Here is a 19,508-nt window from a genome sequence, read left to right as displayed (position 1 = left end):
ATACAAAGGAAAATATCTGATCAGAGATGTCCTTTGAATCTTCTAATAAGACCAACACAAATTCTGCTATTTTGCATCACTGAGTAGTAATTTAATTTTCAGTAATTTCCAGGATAATATCACTTGTTTCCAGGAAAACTTCCTGTGAAGTGAGTCTGGAAAGGTGTGAGCAGTACTGATCAGCGGGATCTTAACTTATTTACCACCACCACCAGCCTCTCAGCTGGCCTGGCCCCTGGGAGGCAACAGAAAAAAAGGACAATCATAATGAATGCTACATTCTGAAGAAGAGAAGCTTGGTTTGGCCCGCATCTCTTATGTTTCTTTTTCATAGTTGTGCAGTGTTACAAGTCTATGACTTCATCTTCAGTTCCTATGACTATATGCAGTCTGAACCTTTTGAAGTGTATATGTGAAATGTCATCTTTGTACGACTTCACAAAAGTCATAAATGAACTTTAAGGCACTTTATTATGAAGTGCAAACATGTAAAAAGAGATAGGCTTGGTACTAAAATTGAGGAAGAAGCAGGAAAAGAACAAGATGAGGCATGGGATAGACAGAGACAGACAAGAGAAGCAGCTTGATGGTGAGAATAAAAATTAGTTATGGGAAATGAACTGCATCCTTCTTGACAAAAGCCTGATAAGGCTGCGGGCATGGGTGAAAGAAGAGGAGACAGTAACAAATCTGTGTACATCACACACAACAAATTCTAACAATAAATATTTCTGAGCCTCCCACCAACCTCCTCTTTCCGTATTTCATTGTAATGATTTCACTGACTTATCTTTGCTCTAAGAAAAATCTAATTAGATTGGAAAGAGTAGCACATTAATTAACAGATAAACTAACAGTACCAAACAGCAATGCTTTAGAAGCTCGCTCGGGCCTTCCTAATTAGGCAGCTCTCTCTGCATGAAGTAGAAAATGCTAATAACACACCAATATAACATAAAAGGGCGAAAGGGCCCATTATGCTGGTAGACAGCAAAGAAAAGAGAGGAGAGAAAAAAAAACCCTGAAATACCACTTACACTCGGTGATCTGTAACTGCTCCGTGAGTTGCACTAAGATTATAACAGATTTATATTCAGTATGTTTGACAAGTTCTAATGTCATCTCATCCAGTTTTCTTAGGAAAAGCATCTCAGAGCAGTGAGAGTCTGATAGCAGGGATCAAAATGTTGTCTTTGTGTTGTCATAATTAGGATGAGAGCTGTGTAATTATTTGTTTCGGCAGTTAGGCAAAATGTTTCTTCCCATCCTCTTTGCTGAACTGAGCTGGGCTTTGTAGACCAGTAGTTTTTTTTCATTTCAAGGTACATTGCAGTTTCTCTTTCGAGTTCTGTATTTATTTTATATTACATTACTGTTTCATTTTTGTGTTTTACTGCTTAAAGTTGAATGAAAAAGATTTGTGCCTGAAAGCTTTTATGTACAGGAAAGACATACGCTAGCTGAGAAACACCCAGTCACTTCAATGAGATTTTTGCCATTAGTACCTTAGGCAATGAGAAATTACTTTTGCAAATACTAACTCAAAAGCTAGATACCACACTTCCACACGTCCCTTGAGCAAAAAACAGACTACAAAACCGACCTTTTTGTACATCATGCTCTGAAGATGTGTGGCACATCTAGAAGAAGCAAAAAGATACCTGTTTTCCCTCATTGAGGCTAAAAAGAAGCTGGAAAATCCTGACTTTAATTTTTAAAATAATTTATCTTACAGCTCTTATGGTATGAGCCAAGTCTAAACATGTTGCTGAGTCAGTTGTATACAAAGCCTGTAAAAGAAATGATAGATAATTTGGACAACATTCCCCTTTGTCAGTGAGACAGTATATAAGTGGTCTCTCTGTAAAGGTCAATTTAAATATCAGTATTGTTAAATGGTTTATTTCACCACTTTAGAAGAAATGCAGAGCTGTTCCTTAAAAGCGTGGAAGGCTGAATAAAGGTTGTCCATACGATTTGGAGAGACTAAGAACTGTTGTTTATGCTATAGGACATTTTGCAATAAACAAATAAAATCTACCATAACAAACATAGATGCTAACATAGGAATGAGCACATATGCTTGAAAGTATTGTTATTACAGAGCAATCTGCTCTAAAATTCAAAGCTATACTGATACTGCTGAAGCTGAAATAGCTTTGGTAGTGATGGGGTTTTCATGTAATAATTCTTTGGTGTAGACAAGGCCATCTGAAGCAGTTTAAGCACCTCTGAATGAAAAGAGTGTACAGTCCATTTGATCTCCCCTTGGCTTTAATTATGCATCTGCCTGCACAGCAGTGCCCCAAGAGATCAAGGATCTTTGGAAGAAAACAGTTCTAAGGACTCAAAAAGTTACTACCAGAAGGATCCACGCTGATTAAAAGAAATGAGCAGAAGGGTTTTGGTGGTTTTTTTTGTTGTTGTTTGCTTGCTTTAACTTTTATTACATCTTTTCTTTAAAAATAAAACGTTCCAAACAAATTTTATTAAATAGCTTAGTTAGAAAATTCAGTGAGGAAAAAAAAAAGATTTGGTAGAAAAGATTAAGAATTGAAAGTCAGTAGGAACCGGGTGTCTAAGACCTTTTCAGTTTATAATTTTCATAAAGCTAAAGATTTTTTTTCCCAAAGGTTTCAGCCCATCAGTTAATGGAGAGGTACTTTACTGTTTTAACATAAAGTTCACAGACTAGTGAAGAGCTCTTACAGAGCCCTGTATTTCAATATTGTCTCTTCTTCCTATTTTTTGCAGTAAATAGGATTGCTTTATAACTGTGCACAGTGAGCATGTCTCTTTCAAGCAGTTTTACTCCTCAGAACTGTCCCAACAATAGTTTGGTATCTGTCAAGCTGAGCAGAAAGAAATTTTGGTTTAGTTCCCTATGATGTTATTTCTCAGATTCAGCAGAGCTTCAGCAGCAACAGCAGTCATTTGTAAACTCCTTAATTAACTGGGACTGGTAAGGCATATTATTTGAACAGCATGGGTTTTTTTCTGTGCAAAATTCTTCTTTCCTCGCTATCATAAGCATCTTGCAAAATTCTTACAGCATCCTGAAAACGACATGCATACCTTTTACCTTTTGTTCTCCTTGTGTTTATTCTTTGTTGCAAGTAAGCCTGATTGAAAAATTTCCACTGAAGCCACTGTGGGGGAAAAATGTAGTTTTGATGCAATGCTAGGAGTAGTGTCTGAGTTCTCTGGGAATTTACAACAGTTAATCAAAAAATAAACTAAAAGATCCTTAATCCATTCCAAAACAAAAGCTACTTATATAAACATTTTTACTATAATTACTTCCTCCTTCTCCTACCCTCCAAAAAATCTCCTACCCTCCAAAAAATGGCTTCCTAAGCAGTTTGAGGAGACGTAGTATCCTCTCTGCTTGGGCCTTGACTTCTAACCAGATACAGCTCCTATAAAGTCCTGTGGACAATCTTTTCTATTATTTAATGTAGTGGCTCAGGCAAGCAGAAGAGCAGAGAAGGAAACATGACCCTGTTAAAGAACCCCACAAGCTGAAAAAAAACAGAGCAGTGGTATGAGGACTACATCTGCTAGAAGGCACTCAATTGACACTTTTCAATCAATTTTAACAATTACAAGAGTGTGTTATTTTTCTGCTCAGAAATTCATTCTCCTTGCAGCCTGGTAACATGCACCGGTCTACTCATTTTCAAGATGCCAGTGATACAGAGCTATTTACCTAAAGCAATAATGAAAGATCAGAATAATAACAGATTTACCAAGATGTAAACACAGACATGCATAGACACACCAGGACAGCATTGCACGTAAGATTTTCATTGTTCATTAATACAATGTATACCATTTGTTGGTATTGTTGGAGTGCATTTGCTTGTTTGACTTGAAAATTAAAGTTAAATGAAAGATGCAGATTGTGTGAAAATGCCTCTAAATATTACTTATCAGAGCAAACAGCCTTTTCTTTTTGTTAAGAAGAGTGAGAATTTTTGGTTACCTGAAGTAGAGCAGATTCTATACTCAGTAAGGGGTTTTTTTTCACTTTATTTGTAACTAAGTACAAGTGATAGCTCATCTTCACTTGCTACACATGAAATATTTTCTGCATTTCTAATCTGTACAATACTGCCTTGTTGGTCTTAGATTTTCAGATAGCAATTATTACTTTCTGATAAAAAAAACCATAAATGAATGGGTGATAAACTGTAAGTAAAATTCAAAGATTAAAAATAATTTCAGTGCTTCTGTAAAAATTAAGAGTGTGCTTTTTTGGGCAAAGTCTTATACTTAGTGGCTTGTAAACATAATTTTTTCAAATTTTTATTAGTTTATTGTATTTCATAGTTCAGTCAAATAGTGATCAATGAGTTTACTCAAGACTAGTATTTTTTAAGCAGAAAAAAAGCAGTGAAGATAATCTTGGGGGCTATACTTTTTCTGAGGCATGAAGCCTCCATTGACTCAAAAGATGGCTCATTGTTAGGAATTGTAATGTATTTGTTATGAAAAAGTCTTCTTGGATAACACTAATCAGTCAGCAGTTTTTAAAATTGTTTTAAATGCATAGGAACCTGATTATAATTTTAAATATTTACATAAAATGGCTTATTTTTTCCCCACTGATTTCTGACATAATAGATTGTGCTTTTGAACATCAAAGACATTTATGTAAGTATCTAAACATTGTCCCCCTAACCACCATTTCAGAATTTATTGTGCATCATCAGAGGAAAATAGTAAAATGTATGTTAGATTTGTTTCTTTTTTCCCTTGAAAGAGTATTGATGCATGGATTTGGAGTTAGTCAGTTGTCTTTATTAAATAGATGGAAGCCCAATCCTTCACTGGTATAAGTCTAGTGATTAAAAACTTAGTTTCTGATAGAACATCTTAAGAAAGTCAGGAGTCCCAAGCTGACTTGAGATGTTTTCCTGCTGCTTCAGCAACGCTTACAATAGAAAAAAAAAATGCTGGACTAGAGGAACAACGGCGCTGACTACACAAAGAGCTATTGCATGCACAATCTGAATGTGAACTGTCAGGTTTGTAACCTCTACATGGTTTTCAGCTACTGAAGACTCATATTTTAAAATATCCTGACAATACTCTCTGAATAGCTTTTATATTTGGCATTGATATTTCATTTGAGGATGCTGCCACATAGACAGAGAGAACTCACAAAAACTTACACATCCACTACTTGTTACCTTAGTTAGAATTTTCCCATTTAGATAAAGTCTTTTCTCCCATACTTTAGGTACACATATAACAATAATTTGTTAAACCCAAAAGAAAGTGATTTTCCTTTATGAACCAAATCGAGTATATACGTGTATGCTATATGTGGCTATCGTATTGCCTATTAAATCAAGAGCCACTTGTCTGCTATGTGCTTTACCTATTTAATTTCTTCTAAACAATATTACCTGGATAAAGGGTGAAAAAATGTTCAAACACTGGATCCGTCACAACCAATGCTGTAAGAAAAAATTCTCTGAGTGCCTTGTTTCAGCACAAAGAAAGAGTAGTTTTAAAGAATGGAATGTGGCAATTCTTTGCAATAGAATTTAGTTTTCCATGTCTAAGTTTAAAAAAAAAGCCTCCTCTTTTATTCATGTGTAGTATTCACTGCTTCGTCATTGAATAGCAGCATCTTATGAACTTGGAGCGAGTTGTCTATACACATTTACATGCATTTCTTCCCCACCTGGAACAATCCGGACTGTTATTCTCCCTTTGCTTATTAACCATAACAGATTATACCCTAAGTAGCGGCTATGAAATTTCATCCCTTGTGTGAGCATGAGTATTCACTGTAGTGAGAGCCACTAACATACAGAGCTGGTTGATTTGTTGTTAGGAAGCAAATACACTTGTTAGCAGGCTCTTGGAAATAACTATTGACAAATATATTTCAGTATTTCCATCTTCTGAAAAAATCTTGCGTAATTTGAAGACTGAGAGAAAGTATTGTTTCAAATAATTGGCAAACATTGTTTGGCTGCCTTTAATTACAGATTAGTGCTCCCAACAAGAAAGATGCCTCCATCTAAAAGAAAAGCTATCCGTATGCTGTTATGCAGCCTCCCTTTGTTTTTGGAAAAAATAAAATCTAATGGATTTTTGAGACCTTTCTGTTCTTGGACATGTACTCTTACTATATTTTGAGCCTTCCAGACATTTCAAACTGATTAACCAAAACTGCCATTTCCTTCCTGTATTTAATCTGACTCTACTGAGCAAAAGGTTTAACTTGTATTTCCCCAACCTTTAAGCAAGCAGTTTGATGTGTCAGTCAAGACATTTTCTGTCCTGAACTCTGTTGAGTGTTATCCATTTTACTTACATGGCATTCAGTAGCAACACAGGGCTTTACCATAAGCCCACGCTGACATTCAGTGTTGAGTCTCATGGCAACTCTGCAGCCTTGAGGTTGGCGTCGCACAGCCCGCACCACAGTGCTGCAACATGCCTTCACCCGGTAAGGGAATAGCACATACTTCATGTGCTTGGGAATGTTGTCTCCCTGTGTTCTCTTCAAGTTTCCTTCTCCAGGAAAACATAATCTAAGGATGTTGTATGTCAGTGTTGGGTTACTCCTTCCCGAGCGAGACTGCATTGCTGCTGCTACACAGCGCTCGGGGTGCGAGCAGCCTGGTCCATTAACTGGTGCTAACAGCAGCGAATGTGGGGAGCCTGGGGGGCTGCTCTGGGAGCTGCGCCTGGGCCTGGTCCTGCCAGGGGGAGAGGTGACTCCATGCCCTCACCCAGGAAGGCCCCTGTCCTGGCCTGTGCTGTGCTGGAGCTGGGCCTGCTGTGCCGGTGAGAGGCTGTTTCTGAGCCACGCGCAGAGCTTTGCCAGTCCATGCTGGCCTGCACTGCAGACTCCCCTGCTTGCCTCTCCTGGCTGGGCACACACCTTCAGAGGCACATCCAGCTCCAGCCTCTTACCGGGGTCTCTCCTGCCTGCTTCTGTGGGCTGGCTGCCCAGCTCCTTCCCCAGGCCAAGACAGCTGAACCCAACCCCTGCCTACTTTTTGGTTTTTTTTTCAAGCTGGAAGAGTTGATGCCATGGGGGCTTGGAGCTGTGTATGTGCTGCTTTGATTCAGAAGGCATGCTTTCTTTTAACTCCTTGGGCCTGAGGCTTGCGAGGATGCTACATAATTTAAAGATCCTGGAATGCAAGGAAGGCGTCTGCCTTCCGAAATAACTCTATAAGTAATACTGCCTGCCTGTTTGGTCTTAAGATCGTATGTGACTCTCTTGCACCTTACAGGCTCTGTCAGGAGCCTGTAACTTTAGAGACCATCACTTTAAAAATGTTTGAGGAAACGTAGCAATAGTTCTAGATTCTAGTGTCTGTACTTACTTTAGAGCTTGAAAAGTTAAATTAAACTAACCCATTAGGCCAGAGAAAGCAAAATAATAGTAGTAGATGAAGAATTGAAATCACAACTGTAAAGTATTTCAATATCTGTGGTTGTAAGTATTGCACCTACTACACACTAATTCCTGCTAACTGGACGTGAGGGAGTTCCTTATACTCCTCCTGAGAAGAAACTCTAATCCTTCTGGCTTTTTTCAGCTTTCAGTAGTGGACATTAATCCAGAGTTGAGGAGAGGCTGCACTGATGGCACCGACGGTGCAGGGAAGCCTGAAATGCATGTTACAATTCATTGGGGAGGAACAGCCAGTTGAACAGCTGAGATGCCATAAGCAAACTCATGCTGAAGAAAGACTTTTCAGAACTGTTCTGTCAAGTGGGAAATTTGAAAGTCTTAAACTCTGAAACACCAGCAAACCTTAAACTGTAAAGCCTGCTAGAAATTATAGAGAGGTGTGTCTGGTGGTGGGGTGGGGGACACAATGTATCATAGATACTGGAAAGTGCAGCCTGATAAAAACAAAGATGGGCAATCGCTTGCTGGTAAAAGCAAATTACCTATTTCCTGTTTCAGGTCAGGAAAAAAGGTAAAAGCCCAGTTAAATGAAAATCAGTGCTTCTGGCAGAATAAAATGTGCAAATAGGCTCTGAGCAGGCAGGTTGGACTAGGTGATCTCTAGAGATCTTTTCTAACCATAATGATTTTGTGATTACATGCTCTTACCTGCTCTTATCTGCTCTGCTACCTGTCATGGAGAGCATTTCTAAAACAAAAAGTATTTTTTCCCCTCTCAGAGAACTATCTCACTCTATATGATAAGTATAATGCAAGTTGAGCATTTCATATCACTGTATATTGAATCATTTGGGGATTTTCTTTCTATGGAGTGTAAACAGAGTTGCAAGTGATACCAATGCAGTACCAGATCCTTAAAATTTTGCTTATTGTTATTAAAATAAAGCACTCATTCATTTAAAATTGGCAACTGTATGCCCTATTACAATAGCATGTCCTTAATCATTGGGGGTCATCTCCATGTTGTAGTAAAATATTAGACTTTCACTGAACCAAAGCAGAACTAAATCAACTTAGATCATCTGAAAATAAAGCCCTGACTCATAACCTTGAATATGAGAGGGTTTTAAAATTATACCTACTGAAATACATACAAAGGAATAGAAAAACACTGTATTCAGCCACCATTAAGTTCACCGCTTGATCCATGCACGATAGAGTTTGGGACTCAAATTTTATAGCTGGCAAGTTAGAAACTGATACCTTTTTTTACATGAAAATGTGCAAGATGACACCGAATGAAGAATACATTAGAGATATGCATAGTCTTAGATATGTTGGATGTTAGGCAAGGAGAGGAAAACATAATTGACTGAATTACTAATCTTGAATTATTTGCCCAACAACAAGTTCAAGTGGTCAACTTTTCTGATGCTGTGCTAAACGCAAGGTATTTGTCTCTGAGTAATTTGGAAATACGACAATGAAACTGAACTGTCTTATAAACGCACAATGTTGTTCCACTATCATTTATGCTAAAGGATTTGCCTCTATTAACTCATCATGTTTAATTGAAATGCAGTAGCTGAAAATAGCAATATGCTCTATCTTAATGTCTCTTTTCCTAAAATAAATTGGTGTAGCAAGATGGAATCAGTAGCAGCGGCAGACTGACAGTTGGAAGAAAGAAGGGAAGACTACACATCCATTAGAAATGGCCTTTAATGACACACATTTGTGTGCCTTAGACAACAGTGAGGCTGCTTACTAGAATAAATGCATTCCAACTCAGTCCTGCACTCCTTGCTCTTTAGGGTCAACTGCAGAAGTTCGAATTATAACAGCAAGACTTTTACTCTATGAGATTTGAGTACAGCATCTTGAAACTGTCCATGCTGCATATTCCTTAATCAGTGTGTATGCAGCTCGCTTTGAAAGTTCAATTTAAGTATGAGCTCCATGGTTGCAAAAAGTAAAAAATATGTGTTTGAGAGCAACTGCTGAAGAAAGATTATAGATTGTGAGTCAGAAAGAAAAATGTGGCCTTGAGTAATGAGTATTCTTAGAGCGTCCAGACATTAAAAGGCATGTGGAAAGACTATATACCATCAGATGGCTGAGTTGGGTGGCATGCGCTCAAAAAAAAAATGAGAAAGAGAAACTCTAAATCAGTATTTTGTAGGTCAGCTGGGCATCTTCCTGTTTTCATGCAGCTGTAAACATTAAAACAAGGGCTCCAGCTAGTCATCAGTTTCCTTTATGTTTCAATAGATTGTCTTGGCCATTTTGTAGCTCATTTATTCACTGAGTAAATTGAGTGTAAATGTTGTATGACATGATTCAGCTTCCTTCTTCACTGTAGTTTTTTTTCATTAAGTAATGAACGAGCTCAGCAATTTAATAAGGATTGAGACCTGTTTTGGCCATTTACTGTATGAGAGTCAGAATTGTCCTTTTTTATTGACCAGGAACTCTTGTGATTAACTTTTTTAATAAACAGTTAAAACATAGTAAAGGCTTGCTGTTTTCAAGTAAATTAAGTTCTTTACTGTACGAGGCTTCAGAGTTTAATTATATACTTTAACGTTCCCATTGAGATCCAATATCAAATTATGGGTTTCACAATGAAGGATAGAACTAAATGTATTTATGGTTGTGTGGAATGCTTCTGACTTTTAAATCAGCATGATAAAATACAAAAAGCTGAGTTTCTTTAGAATGTTTCAATTATACGTGTATTTGTTACCAAATTTATTTGGAAGTGCCATAGCTAGAGAATAATAAATCATAGAGAACATTTTGCTGCTTGTAGTGCATAGTTACAAAATGCCTGAATTTTAACTTTAATAATCATAAATGACCCTTGCAATGATATACATATGAAAACTTTTTAAAGTATAAAAAGTAATGTATTTAACTGCTTCTGTTTTGTCCATTTGATGAATACATTGTACTATGACCTGGAAAATTATCAGCTGAAACATGATTGTTACAACCATAAATGCTGGAGGAGGTTTTGGTAAAGGGAATGATTTTATGACCTACCACCTCTCACTTTATCAGTGATGAATGCAGATGATGTTCATGCGAGTATAACTTTGAGATGATGAAGCCTACACAGTTTAATTTGCACCTTATATATCAAAGATAGTTAAAATACCCAAGTCTTCAACCTCCAGATTTAGCAGGTCTTCAGAACAGCCTTCAATTTTTTTTTCCTATTTTAAACTTAAACTATTTGAATAAAATTATTTTAAAGCAAAGTAAGTGTGCATCAACAGTAAGATCAGTTACATTCTCAGGACAAAATACTTACGTTAAAAACCCTTGTTTATAAAATATCACTACAATATACAGATAAGCTCAAAGATTTTCTGGTTGGAAAAAAAACCAAAACCCAATAATTGTTTAAGCAATTAAATAATTGGAATTAGGCAGAGAAACACATTGCTATGGCAGTTGTGTTTTCTGTGGTGCAAAATCTCCTATCTCCCCTATGAATTGTGTTTTTCAAATAGAAAACATCTCATACTATGCATTGTAATTGACTTTCTGGGGTCAAAAAATAGATTATGGAAGGAATAGTTTTAATCTGACCTGAACATTATCTTGAATTGCAGTCTTACCTCACTCTTACCTTCCTGGTACTGTTAGTAGTCCACTATAGGAGCATAGAGTTCAGTATAGTTTATTTTGTAAACTGTGAGCTTAAAGCTGAATTGCAAAGTATACTATAAATGTGTTCATTGCCTCAGTTTTCTGATTTATACTATAAGTATAGCATATTTTAAAATGTTCCTATTTGTTTTTTTAAGTGAATTAGTCTTTTTGAAAGCTGAAGAATTAATGAAAGAAAATTTACTTGAAAATCTCGTGTTACACTAGATCTGGCAGAAAAAAAATCATCCGCCATAGTGTTAGGTGCTTAAAAGGTCATCCTAGTTATACATACCCTTCAGACAATGCTTTTGCGGCATATTTAGAGGCTTAGTCTGAGTTCATAAGTCTTACTTTCCTTCAGATGTTTTAGTGTTTTCTTCTATACATGCTGTAATTAATGCCATGCCAGACCTCCAGATTTTCCCCAAGAACCTGCTTTTATCTTACATTATACAAACCAGAAGTTAGGTGTACCTCTGCAGAGCACTTCACCAGTGTATACACTCATCATAAAATGATTGTCTTAAGCAAAAATTAGCTTTGTGTAACAATGTAGTGTAATAGCTACACATGTTACAGAAAGAACCCAATTGTCCTGCTGTAAAAAAAAAAAAACACCAGGGAGGTACTTTTAGACTTGTAGCCATGGTCATTAGATTACATGTCTTCCTTATTATTTTCCTTCTACTGCTCATTCATTTCACTTGTTGCGTTTCTTATTAGACATTAAATTATCCCAGATGAAGAACCACATGTTTACAGACATTTGCACAAAAACTAGCAAAATGAGTAGTAGTATACCAGCATTTTAATAATGGTGATAGCAGGAAAAAATGCCTGTGCTTTGAAATTCAGAGAAAACTTTAAAAGTGCTGTTGGTGTATCTGCAGTGGATATTGCACTCAGAACTTGGCAAAGCATTCTCACCACCTTAGGGAATACTTCCTCACAGATTTATATTCAGAGTTTCTGGCTGGCATATAAAATATAAGAATAAAGTTTGCACCTTTTCCCAAGTTTTGAGCTAAAAATACACCTTGAGAAAACATTCTTTGCTACTTTGATAGTGCATTGCCATATATACATTATATCTAATGTAAAGAAAAGTCAGGAAAAAATTCCAAATCTCATAGCAAATGTATTTTTTCTTTTTCAAGCATTGACACCACTTAGCATTGGCTTCATTGACAGATAATGACAGGATTCAGATTCAGTGCAGTGGAAGCTAAGCAGGCAAGAGAAACTTAAAATTGCTTTTCCTTCACCTTAAGTTTCAAGATTATGAAGAGGTGTACTTGTTGAATATGCAAGATACATCTGTATCTGTATTAGGTTTTGGGGTGGTTTTTTTGTCTTTGTGGCAGATACGTTGCCTTTTGAAAAAGAGTAAAGGCAGTGTCAGTTTTGTTGCAGCAGATTTCAAGCCACCGAGTTGCCCATGTCCTTATGGCTGGACAGTAGTGCCTGAAGGCAGTGTTCAAACACGGTACCTTTGGCTCTCTGCCTCATTGTGAGAAAGCATAAAAGGTGAAACAAGCTTTTGACTGCTGTGCTGGGACATGGCTTCCTCATTTTTCTGGTGCAATGACATGTAGTAATGCATCTCTAGCAGGAGCTCAGCTAACTTAGTGTCACTGACATCCAAGCTGCAAAGACTCCAGTGGCAAATTTGACATGCTATCACGTTGACAGGATCTGAAACTACTGAAAAAGTAGATTAGGATCTTCTGAAGTAATTTCTATGTCTGTAATTTATCAAGAGTAGTAACAACATGAGAGCTTGTTTTTGGTATGATTTTGAGCTTTACCCCTTGCTTTGTGAGAAGAAAACCTAATTTTTGCTATTAAAATATGTAAATAATACACTGTTTATGTGATTATATTTGTCATAATGATGTTGTAGTACCCACAACTAATAGCTATAAGAAATGAAACTGCACATGTGGAATACTTTGGCCCAGCCAGAGATCCTTTGATGCAGCTCTGATGTTTTTGGAGGATAGATGCGCAGTGCATGGTTAATGTTATTTGTTACTATACTATTAGTACATCAGACATAAGGCTGACATTATGGGTTAAGAAAAGAATGCTACAAGTGAAGATCTTTTCCCTCACAACTATTTAATCTAAACAGAAGATTTAAGCAGAGAAATAGAGGTAATGGAGGAGAGATAACAGAGTGAGAAAATTTCACTTGAGATGGCTGTGGATCTGTAGGACAGAACTTTTGTATTTTTAATCCCAGTGAAATATTCTATACAGGCTTTGTAGAGGCAACCATTCAGAGATCAGTAACGATTTTAAAATATGTGTAGATGTTAAATTTGCAGTTAATAATGCTGATTTTGTTTCCAGTATGATAAGCATTTTCTGGAAAGTACTTTGTTGTTCTGCTTTGTTCTGATCAGTGTCATTTTACCGTGTCTGATAGCAGAGATTTTTCTGTAAATCCAGGCAGTACCTTGATCAGAGTAGCTAAGTAGCTGTGCCAAAGTCTCAGTATTGAGTCTTTGTGAAAGAGCACTTCTTCATCCTTCAGATACTGACATTGAGGGTAGTTATATTACTCTCACCAGAAAGGGAGGAAATAGAGATGTTCTGGAGCTTGAGTCCGATTTGAAGTAGTTTCTTTATGATTAAGTAATAAAGTATTTTGGAGCACCAAATAAAATATCTTTGTACGGATTTGATCCCTGACCAAATTTTACCAAATCTGCATGTAGCCAAAAGTACAGGACAAAAGGATAGATAGGAAGACCTGTGACTGGTGACTTCCATTGAGATTTGGGAATGGGGTCACATTTGTCACCCAATTCCCTGTCCATATTTTTAAGCCTTTCTGACTTTACTACTTTTTAGAGGAAAGTGGAATGCGGTGATGCCATTAACTAAAGAAATGGTTTTAATGTGGCATCTCAGACATATACTGGGATAAAGCCTAAAACACCTTCCTAGCCAGCTGAACATGGTGTTATATTTTTAAGATGTCAGCAGTGTCATCCAGTCCATTCATATTGTAGGAAATCCAATAGGGGAGAAATCAAAATGAAAGTAATCAGAGCTGTACTTCCTATTTAAATGTAACTTTTTTTATAAATTGTATTTCTTTCCCCCCCCATCTTTCTGCATTTTCTCTTCCTTCTCCCTCTTTCCCTCTTCCTTTTTTTTTTTACTGTATTTTTTTAAAAAAAAAATTTCCCCCATTTTAGCAGTAGTCTCTGAGAACAGTCAGACTTCATTGAATGCATGTGAACATACTGTATGTGACGGCTGAGGTCTCTTTCCTAGTAATGCTGGTAGTTGAGTGGCTAAGGATGAGAAAAATTATATATTTACACTGAAATTATAGGAATTATATGGTTTACTGTCTAAGTACCATTCCGCCTCATGGTAATTATCATGATATTAAATAGCTGAATGTCATCATAGAAGGAACACAAGTCATTACCACAGTTCTACATATGATAGCTCTTAAACATAATTGCTATGTAATCTTCAGGTGATCAAATTATCATGCAGACCCATGTGCATGCTGCCAGCACAGCTATGCATAAAAAAAGCTGGTTAATTAAAGAGTACTGCAGCTTCTTTTTTTAATTGAATGATTTTTGAAATATGGCAACTCAGGGCCAGGTTTTGGAAAAATATGGCACTTTTACTCAGCTGTGTTGAAGTGTGTGATATGAATTTGCTTCAATAAATGATGTGCAGAACATGTATGTGTCACTACATTGATGGAATAGGTACAAAAGGGCTGCTTGCCTTTTCATGGGCAATGCATTGTGAATCCACAAACCCACAATGGCCAAGTCATTGTCTAGATCAGCTCTGGATCAGATGCCTGCCTGTTAAGGTAACTTTTGCAGATGTTACAAGGTGGTACCAGATGACCTTATGGGAAAGTTGATATACCACGTATAAGGGTTCCCATAACCATCAGAAAGTAAATTTAACAAATTTTAATGGAAGGGAATTTCTGACATCGTTTATGGAATTATATTTTTTATGATGTATATTTGTCATGAAGGTTCCTTAAGCTGTAATGCCCATCAGATTTCTTTCATTTGAAGCATTTGTTCAAGCCGGTGTATGTAGATTGAAAAGACTATAATCTGCAGAGCAGATTTGCTTTACATAAAAGTATGATTTTTGTGATAACAGAGTGACTTTGATTTAGATATTTTTTCTATAAACAGATTTCATGCTTTTCTAAAAATTATTTTCTAAAAGTACGTACAAAAATCTCAAGAAGGCATTTCCTGGATATCTTAACTGCTTGTAAGGAAAGCAAAAACAACAGGTTGGTATAATCTCTGTTAAAGAAAATGGTTAGAAAAATACTGTATTTCTTCAAAACAAATTCCAGAAGCAATGTATTTACTTGAGTTGTAAGCATATACAAGTTAACTCCACCTCTGAAATCACATACTGTTGCTTCTGAATATAGACTCAGAATATGAACCAGGGTGGTTTAATTTCTGAGAGCAACATCTGAATCTGTGCCTGAGAAAATGTGTCCTCCTTGCATTATGATAACTTTTTAATGGATTTCTTGCACTGCAAATGTAACATGCCATTCTGATATTTAATTTTGGGCTGATTCACATTCCTGGAATTTGTCATTCAGACGAAACAGATCAGACTGAGTGTTTTAGCTGCACTTAGAGCTTAATAAGTATTTATTATTGGAATGTGTTTGTGGATTATTATTGGAATGATGTGCTTTGTAAAGAAAAGTGATATTTCTAATATATATTGCTGCATTCTGATATATGAGATATGTTATATACTAATAAATATGAAATATTGCAGTCAATTTGTAATGCTCATGTTTTATGTACTGAACAAAACTTCACCATTTGGTTGGGCTAAACAATAAGGGGCTCAAAGTTTATAATTTCACCAAAAGTCTTTGCAGGTTTAGGAAGATTTGGGAGTAGGTTCAAGTTGTATGGTTGTAAGCCTTTTCATTGCAGAGTTCAACTGCTAACAACAAATCTGACACCTTTGATCCAAGTGTCTTAGTTCGTTGTCTAATCAGAAGCAGAGACAAAAAGAGAATGCATGATTATTGTGCAATTAAAATGTCTGTCTACCTGATTCTCTTCTTTCTGATGGCAAGAAGAGCCTAGAACTGGTGATGCCAGTTACATGATGCAAGTAATGGCAGGAATGGAAGGTATACTTGCAAAGGTTATATCTAGCCTGGTAATTAAGGGTGAGAGAATACTACGGAAGACTCAGCATATGGTTCTATATAATTTGAAGAAGTGGTTGGGACTAAAAATTCAGAAGTGTAAAATTCTTCCCTTTGACCTCCTTTCTACAGACATGGCAATGGGTCAATGTGATCCATGCAAAAGTCTGTGCATTATAAAAAAATTTAGATCTTGGACATTGGAAAGAGCCTTCAAATCTTTTAGTGACTATTACCCATCTGTTTGATGACAGTCAGCTGTTACCAATTCAAATATGTTTAAAAAACAGTGTGAAACAGAAATGCATTGCATATGGCTATTAATCTTTTAGAAAGGAGAGGGACAAAATCTTACGGAGACATGAGGAAACTTGAGTTATAGAATCTGCATTCTCAGACTTCTAGATCTCTTTGACTCCCACAGGAAGAATTTTGTGGAGTCTGGATATTGCAAGTAGAAAACGAAAGTTTATTTCTATGGCTTTTTTTCTGATCTCACTTAAGAAGGTAAGCAGAGTGATTAGACTTACTCTCCAGGTGTAATACAACTTTTTTTGATGTGCTTGATGCTCCTTTCATTAAAGGTGGCCTTTGTACCTGACCCAATGTGTGAGTATGAGTTAGCATATCTTACATTTTGGTCTCAGATAGACTATGATATACATACACTTGATGCTGGTTTGCAGAAAACATTACTTGTCTTTAAAAATCATAAGCCTAAAAAGCAGCAGCATCATGAAGGTAAAATCACAGGCTCTGATGATCCATGCTGCGCCAAAATCCATAATTTTGTCTTTAGTATAAATGACATGGACCTGTAGGTCAAAAACTGTCCACTGTCATGCTTCCCCCACATCAGTCTTAGGAAACATAAACATAGTTTCTGCAAGGTAGCAAATTTCCTAACTTCTGCGATTTGTAATAATCCCTAGAGAGTCAACAGTTTGTGTCAACTGAGGATAATGACCATATTGTGATTATACATATAGATTTATTAAAGATGTACAGGGGAAAAATGATTTTATCAACCAGAAACATTTATCACCTACTTCATCAGCATGCAGAGAATCATTGTGTCAGCAAAACAAATGACCTGGAAGTAGTAGAGAACTATTTATGATATTAGCAATTTGTGGGGAAAATCCTGAATGATGGAAGCATAATGTATTCACCTTTATATTTTAAAACTTGCTATATTCAGTAATGTAAGGATGTATGAATAGGCATTTAATCAACATCACTGCAAGCCTTAGTCTCAATTGGGTGTGTTTTAGTTAATGAATACAAGATGGGTTGTGGATTTTTTTACTGAATAATGAAATAGAAATTATTTATGAAATATTGGTTGTGGTTTTACATACTTTTCTGTAGAAAATAAATGCTAAACATCATGAAGCTTGATTGCTCTTTGACACTCAAATAGCTCTTATATCACTGTGAAAAGTGTTTCTGGAAATTATAGAATGTGAAAAAAATAACTTATACAGATGCTATACATAACCAGTTCTTTGATAGCAGTTGAGGACACAACAGTAGTAAAAATTGACTCAGCAGACCATTTTGATGGTGTCATGATCCACTGTTGGGTTGCACAATTTGGCAGAAGTTGAGCCCCCTTGCTTTCTAACCAACCTCAGATAATTCTGGGTGGCTAGGGGCGGCTGGGCTTAACTTTGGAGTGATGTTCAATTGGATGTGTTATCGTGACCAGGTTTGTGGTATTCTTGGGAACAGAATTAAGACTCAAAACGGAGTCAAGTGCCAAGTCACTTTATTTGGCTGCCAACAAGTATGCAAGAGAAAAGGAAAGAAAGAGGAAAAAAAAAAAGGAAAAAGAGAGACAGAGAGTTACAATAGCTACCACCACGGATCTGCGGCATCCCGTCAGTCCGATGTATCTTCAGTCCGATGTCTCTTCAGTCCGGTGGAGGAACGTTCCAACTGGTCTCTGCTGTTCCGCCTTTTATAGCATTGTCCCGTTGCATAGTCAATGAGCTGGTTTGCATAGTCACACCTCCCACTTGGCAGTGGGGCGCATGCGCAGTATTGTCACTAGAGAGTGCTCGACGGTTCCAGAGGGTTCCAGGGGGTCCAAGCTCCCCTCCCATATGTTGTAAGATGACCCTGGGGCCAGGCGCATGTGCAGAGGACTGGGCCTATGTGCTCTGAGACAACAAGATATAGATATATATGTTCCTGCTGGGTAGAACTTCCTTCAGTTGCCTCCAGAAAATTGTGGAAAATTGTGACTCATTTTTTAGAGTAGAGATTAAGTCATGAAAATAAGACAACATGAAATTTTGTAGTGCCATTATGCAACATTTATATGAATATTGGGTTGACTTTAAATTATAATGATTGCAACCCTAAATTTTCTTCCCAGATTTTGAATAAAACCAAACCTGGAACAAAAATTAGCCCAAATGACAGAACTTCTTTTTCTTCTTATAATTAGTTGACGTCACAACTTACCCAAGACTTCCATATAAAATTGAACTAGACAAGGCTTCTGCCTATGATTTACGTACAGTTCAAGGAATCTTTTAAAATTGCTAAGCAATTTCTTTGGGCTCATGTCTTACTGTTTAAGTCCTCACAAATACCTATACTGTATTTTAAAGAAGTATCAGATGAGTTATTAATGACCACTCAAAAGTTTATTTTCAATTAATAAAGTGTGCATGGCAGCAACTATATTTAAGAGAAACAAAAAGATGTTGAGTACAGTTGTAGCATTTGTCCCCCTGAATCTGCTTGTTTTATATCCTATGGATTAAATTTACATCCTGCCTGGTTCCTACTTTTTATATTATTAAATTATGGTCAAAAGAAAATGTTTTTACAATGCATAACACACTCACAGGGTTTTTATTCTGTTCAGGTGCAATCCACATATGGCATGTCTATTTTTCCAGTGGCCACAGGAATATATAATCGCTCATCAACAATGTTATTTGCTTTTTCCTTTAGGGGCTGATGTTATCAATTTTGATGGCCACGTAGTGTTACCATACAGGTTCAGGAACAAGAAAATGAAAACACTGAAAGATGTCATCTCTCTGAAATTTAAGACCTCTGAAAGCGAAGGGGTAATTTTCCATGGAGAAGGACAGCAAGGAGACTATATCACCTTGGAACTGAAGAAAGCCAAACTTGTTCTAAATTTAAATTTAGGTATGCTTTGATTGTTTAGTTTTGTGTACTTTTCCACTCTCCCACAAACATTTTAGGTCAACTATTACATCCTTTTTCCCAGTAATA

The 19,508-nt window shown here is 36.6% G+C and overlaps 1 protein-coding gene across 1 annotated transcript in view; it reads left to right on the top strand.

The window, feature by feature from the left end:
• Positions 1-19,508, top strand: part of CNTNAP2 (contactin associated protein 2) — a 1,195,621-nt gene that overhangs the window by 559,169 nt on the left and 616,944 nt on the right. Inside the window, exon 5 of the mRNA XM_064443813.1 lies at positions 19,218-19,421. Within this exon, the coding sequence (XP_064299883.1) occupies positions 19,218-19,421 (204 nt within the window). The remainder of the gene's footprint in view (positions 1-19,217; positions 19,422-19,508) is intronic.

The sequence above is a fragment of the Phalacrocorax carbo genome, chromosome 2, assembly GCF_963921805.1.
Source record: "Phalacrocorax carbo chromosome 2, bPhaCar2.1, whole genome shotgun sequence".
Taxonomy (NCBI): Eukaryota; Metazoa; Chordata; class Aves; order Suliformes; family Phalacrocoracidae; genus Phalacrocorax; species Phalacrocorax carbo.
This window is presented reverse-complemented; position numbering and strand designations above follow the sequence as displayed.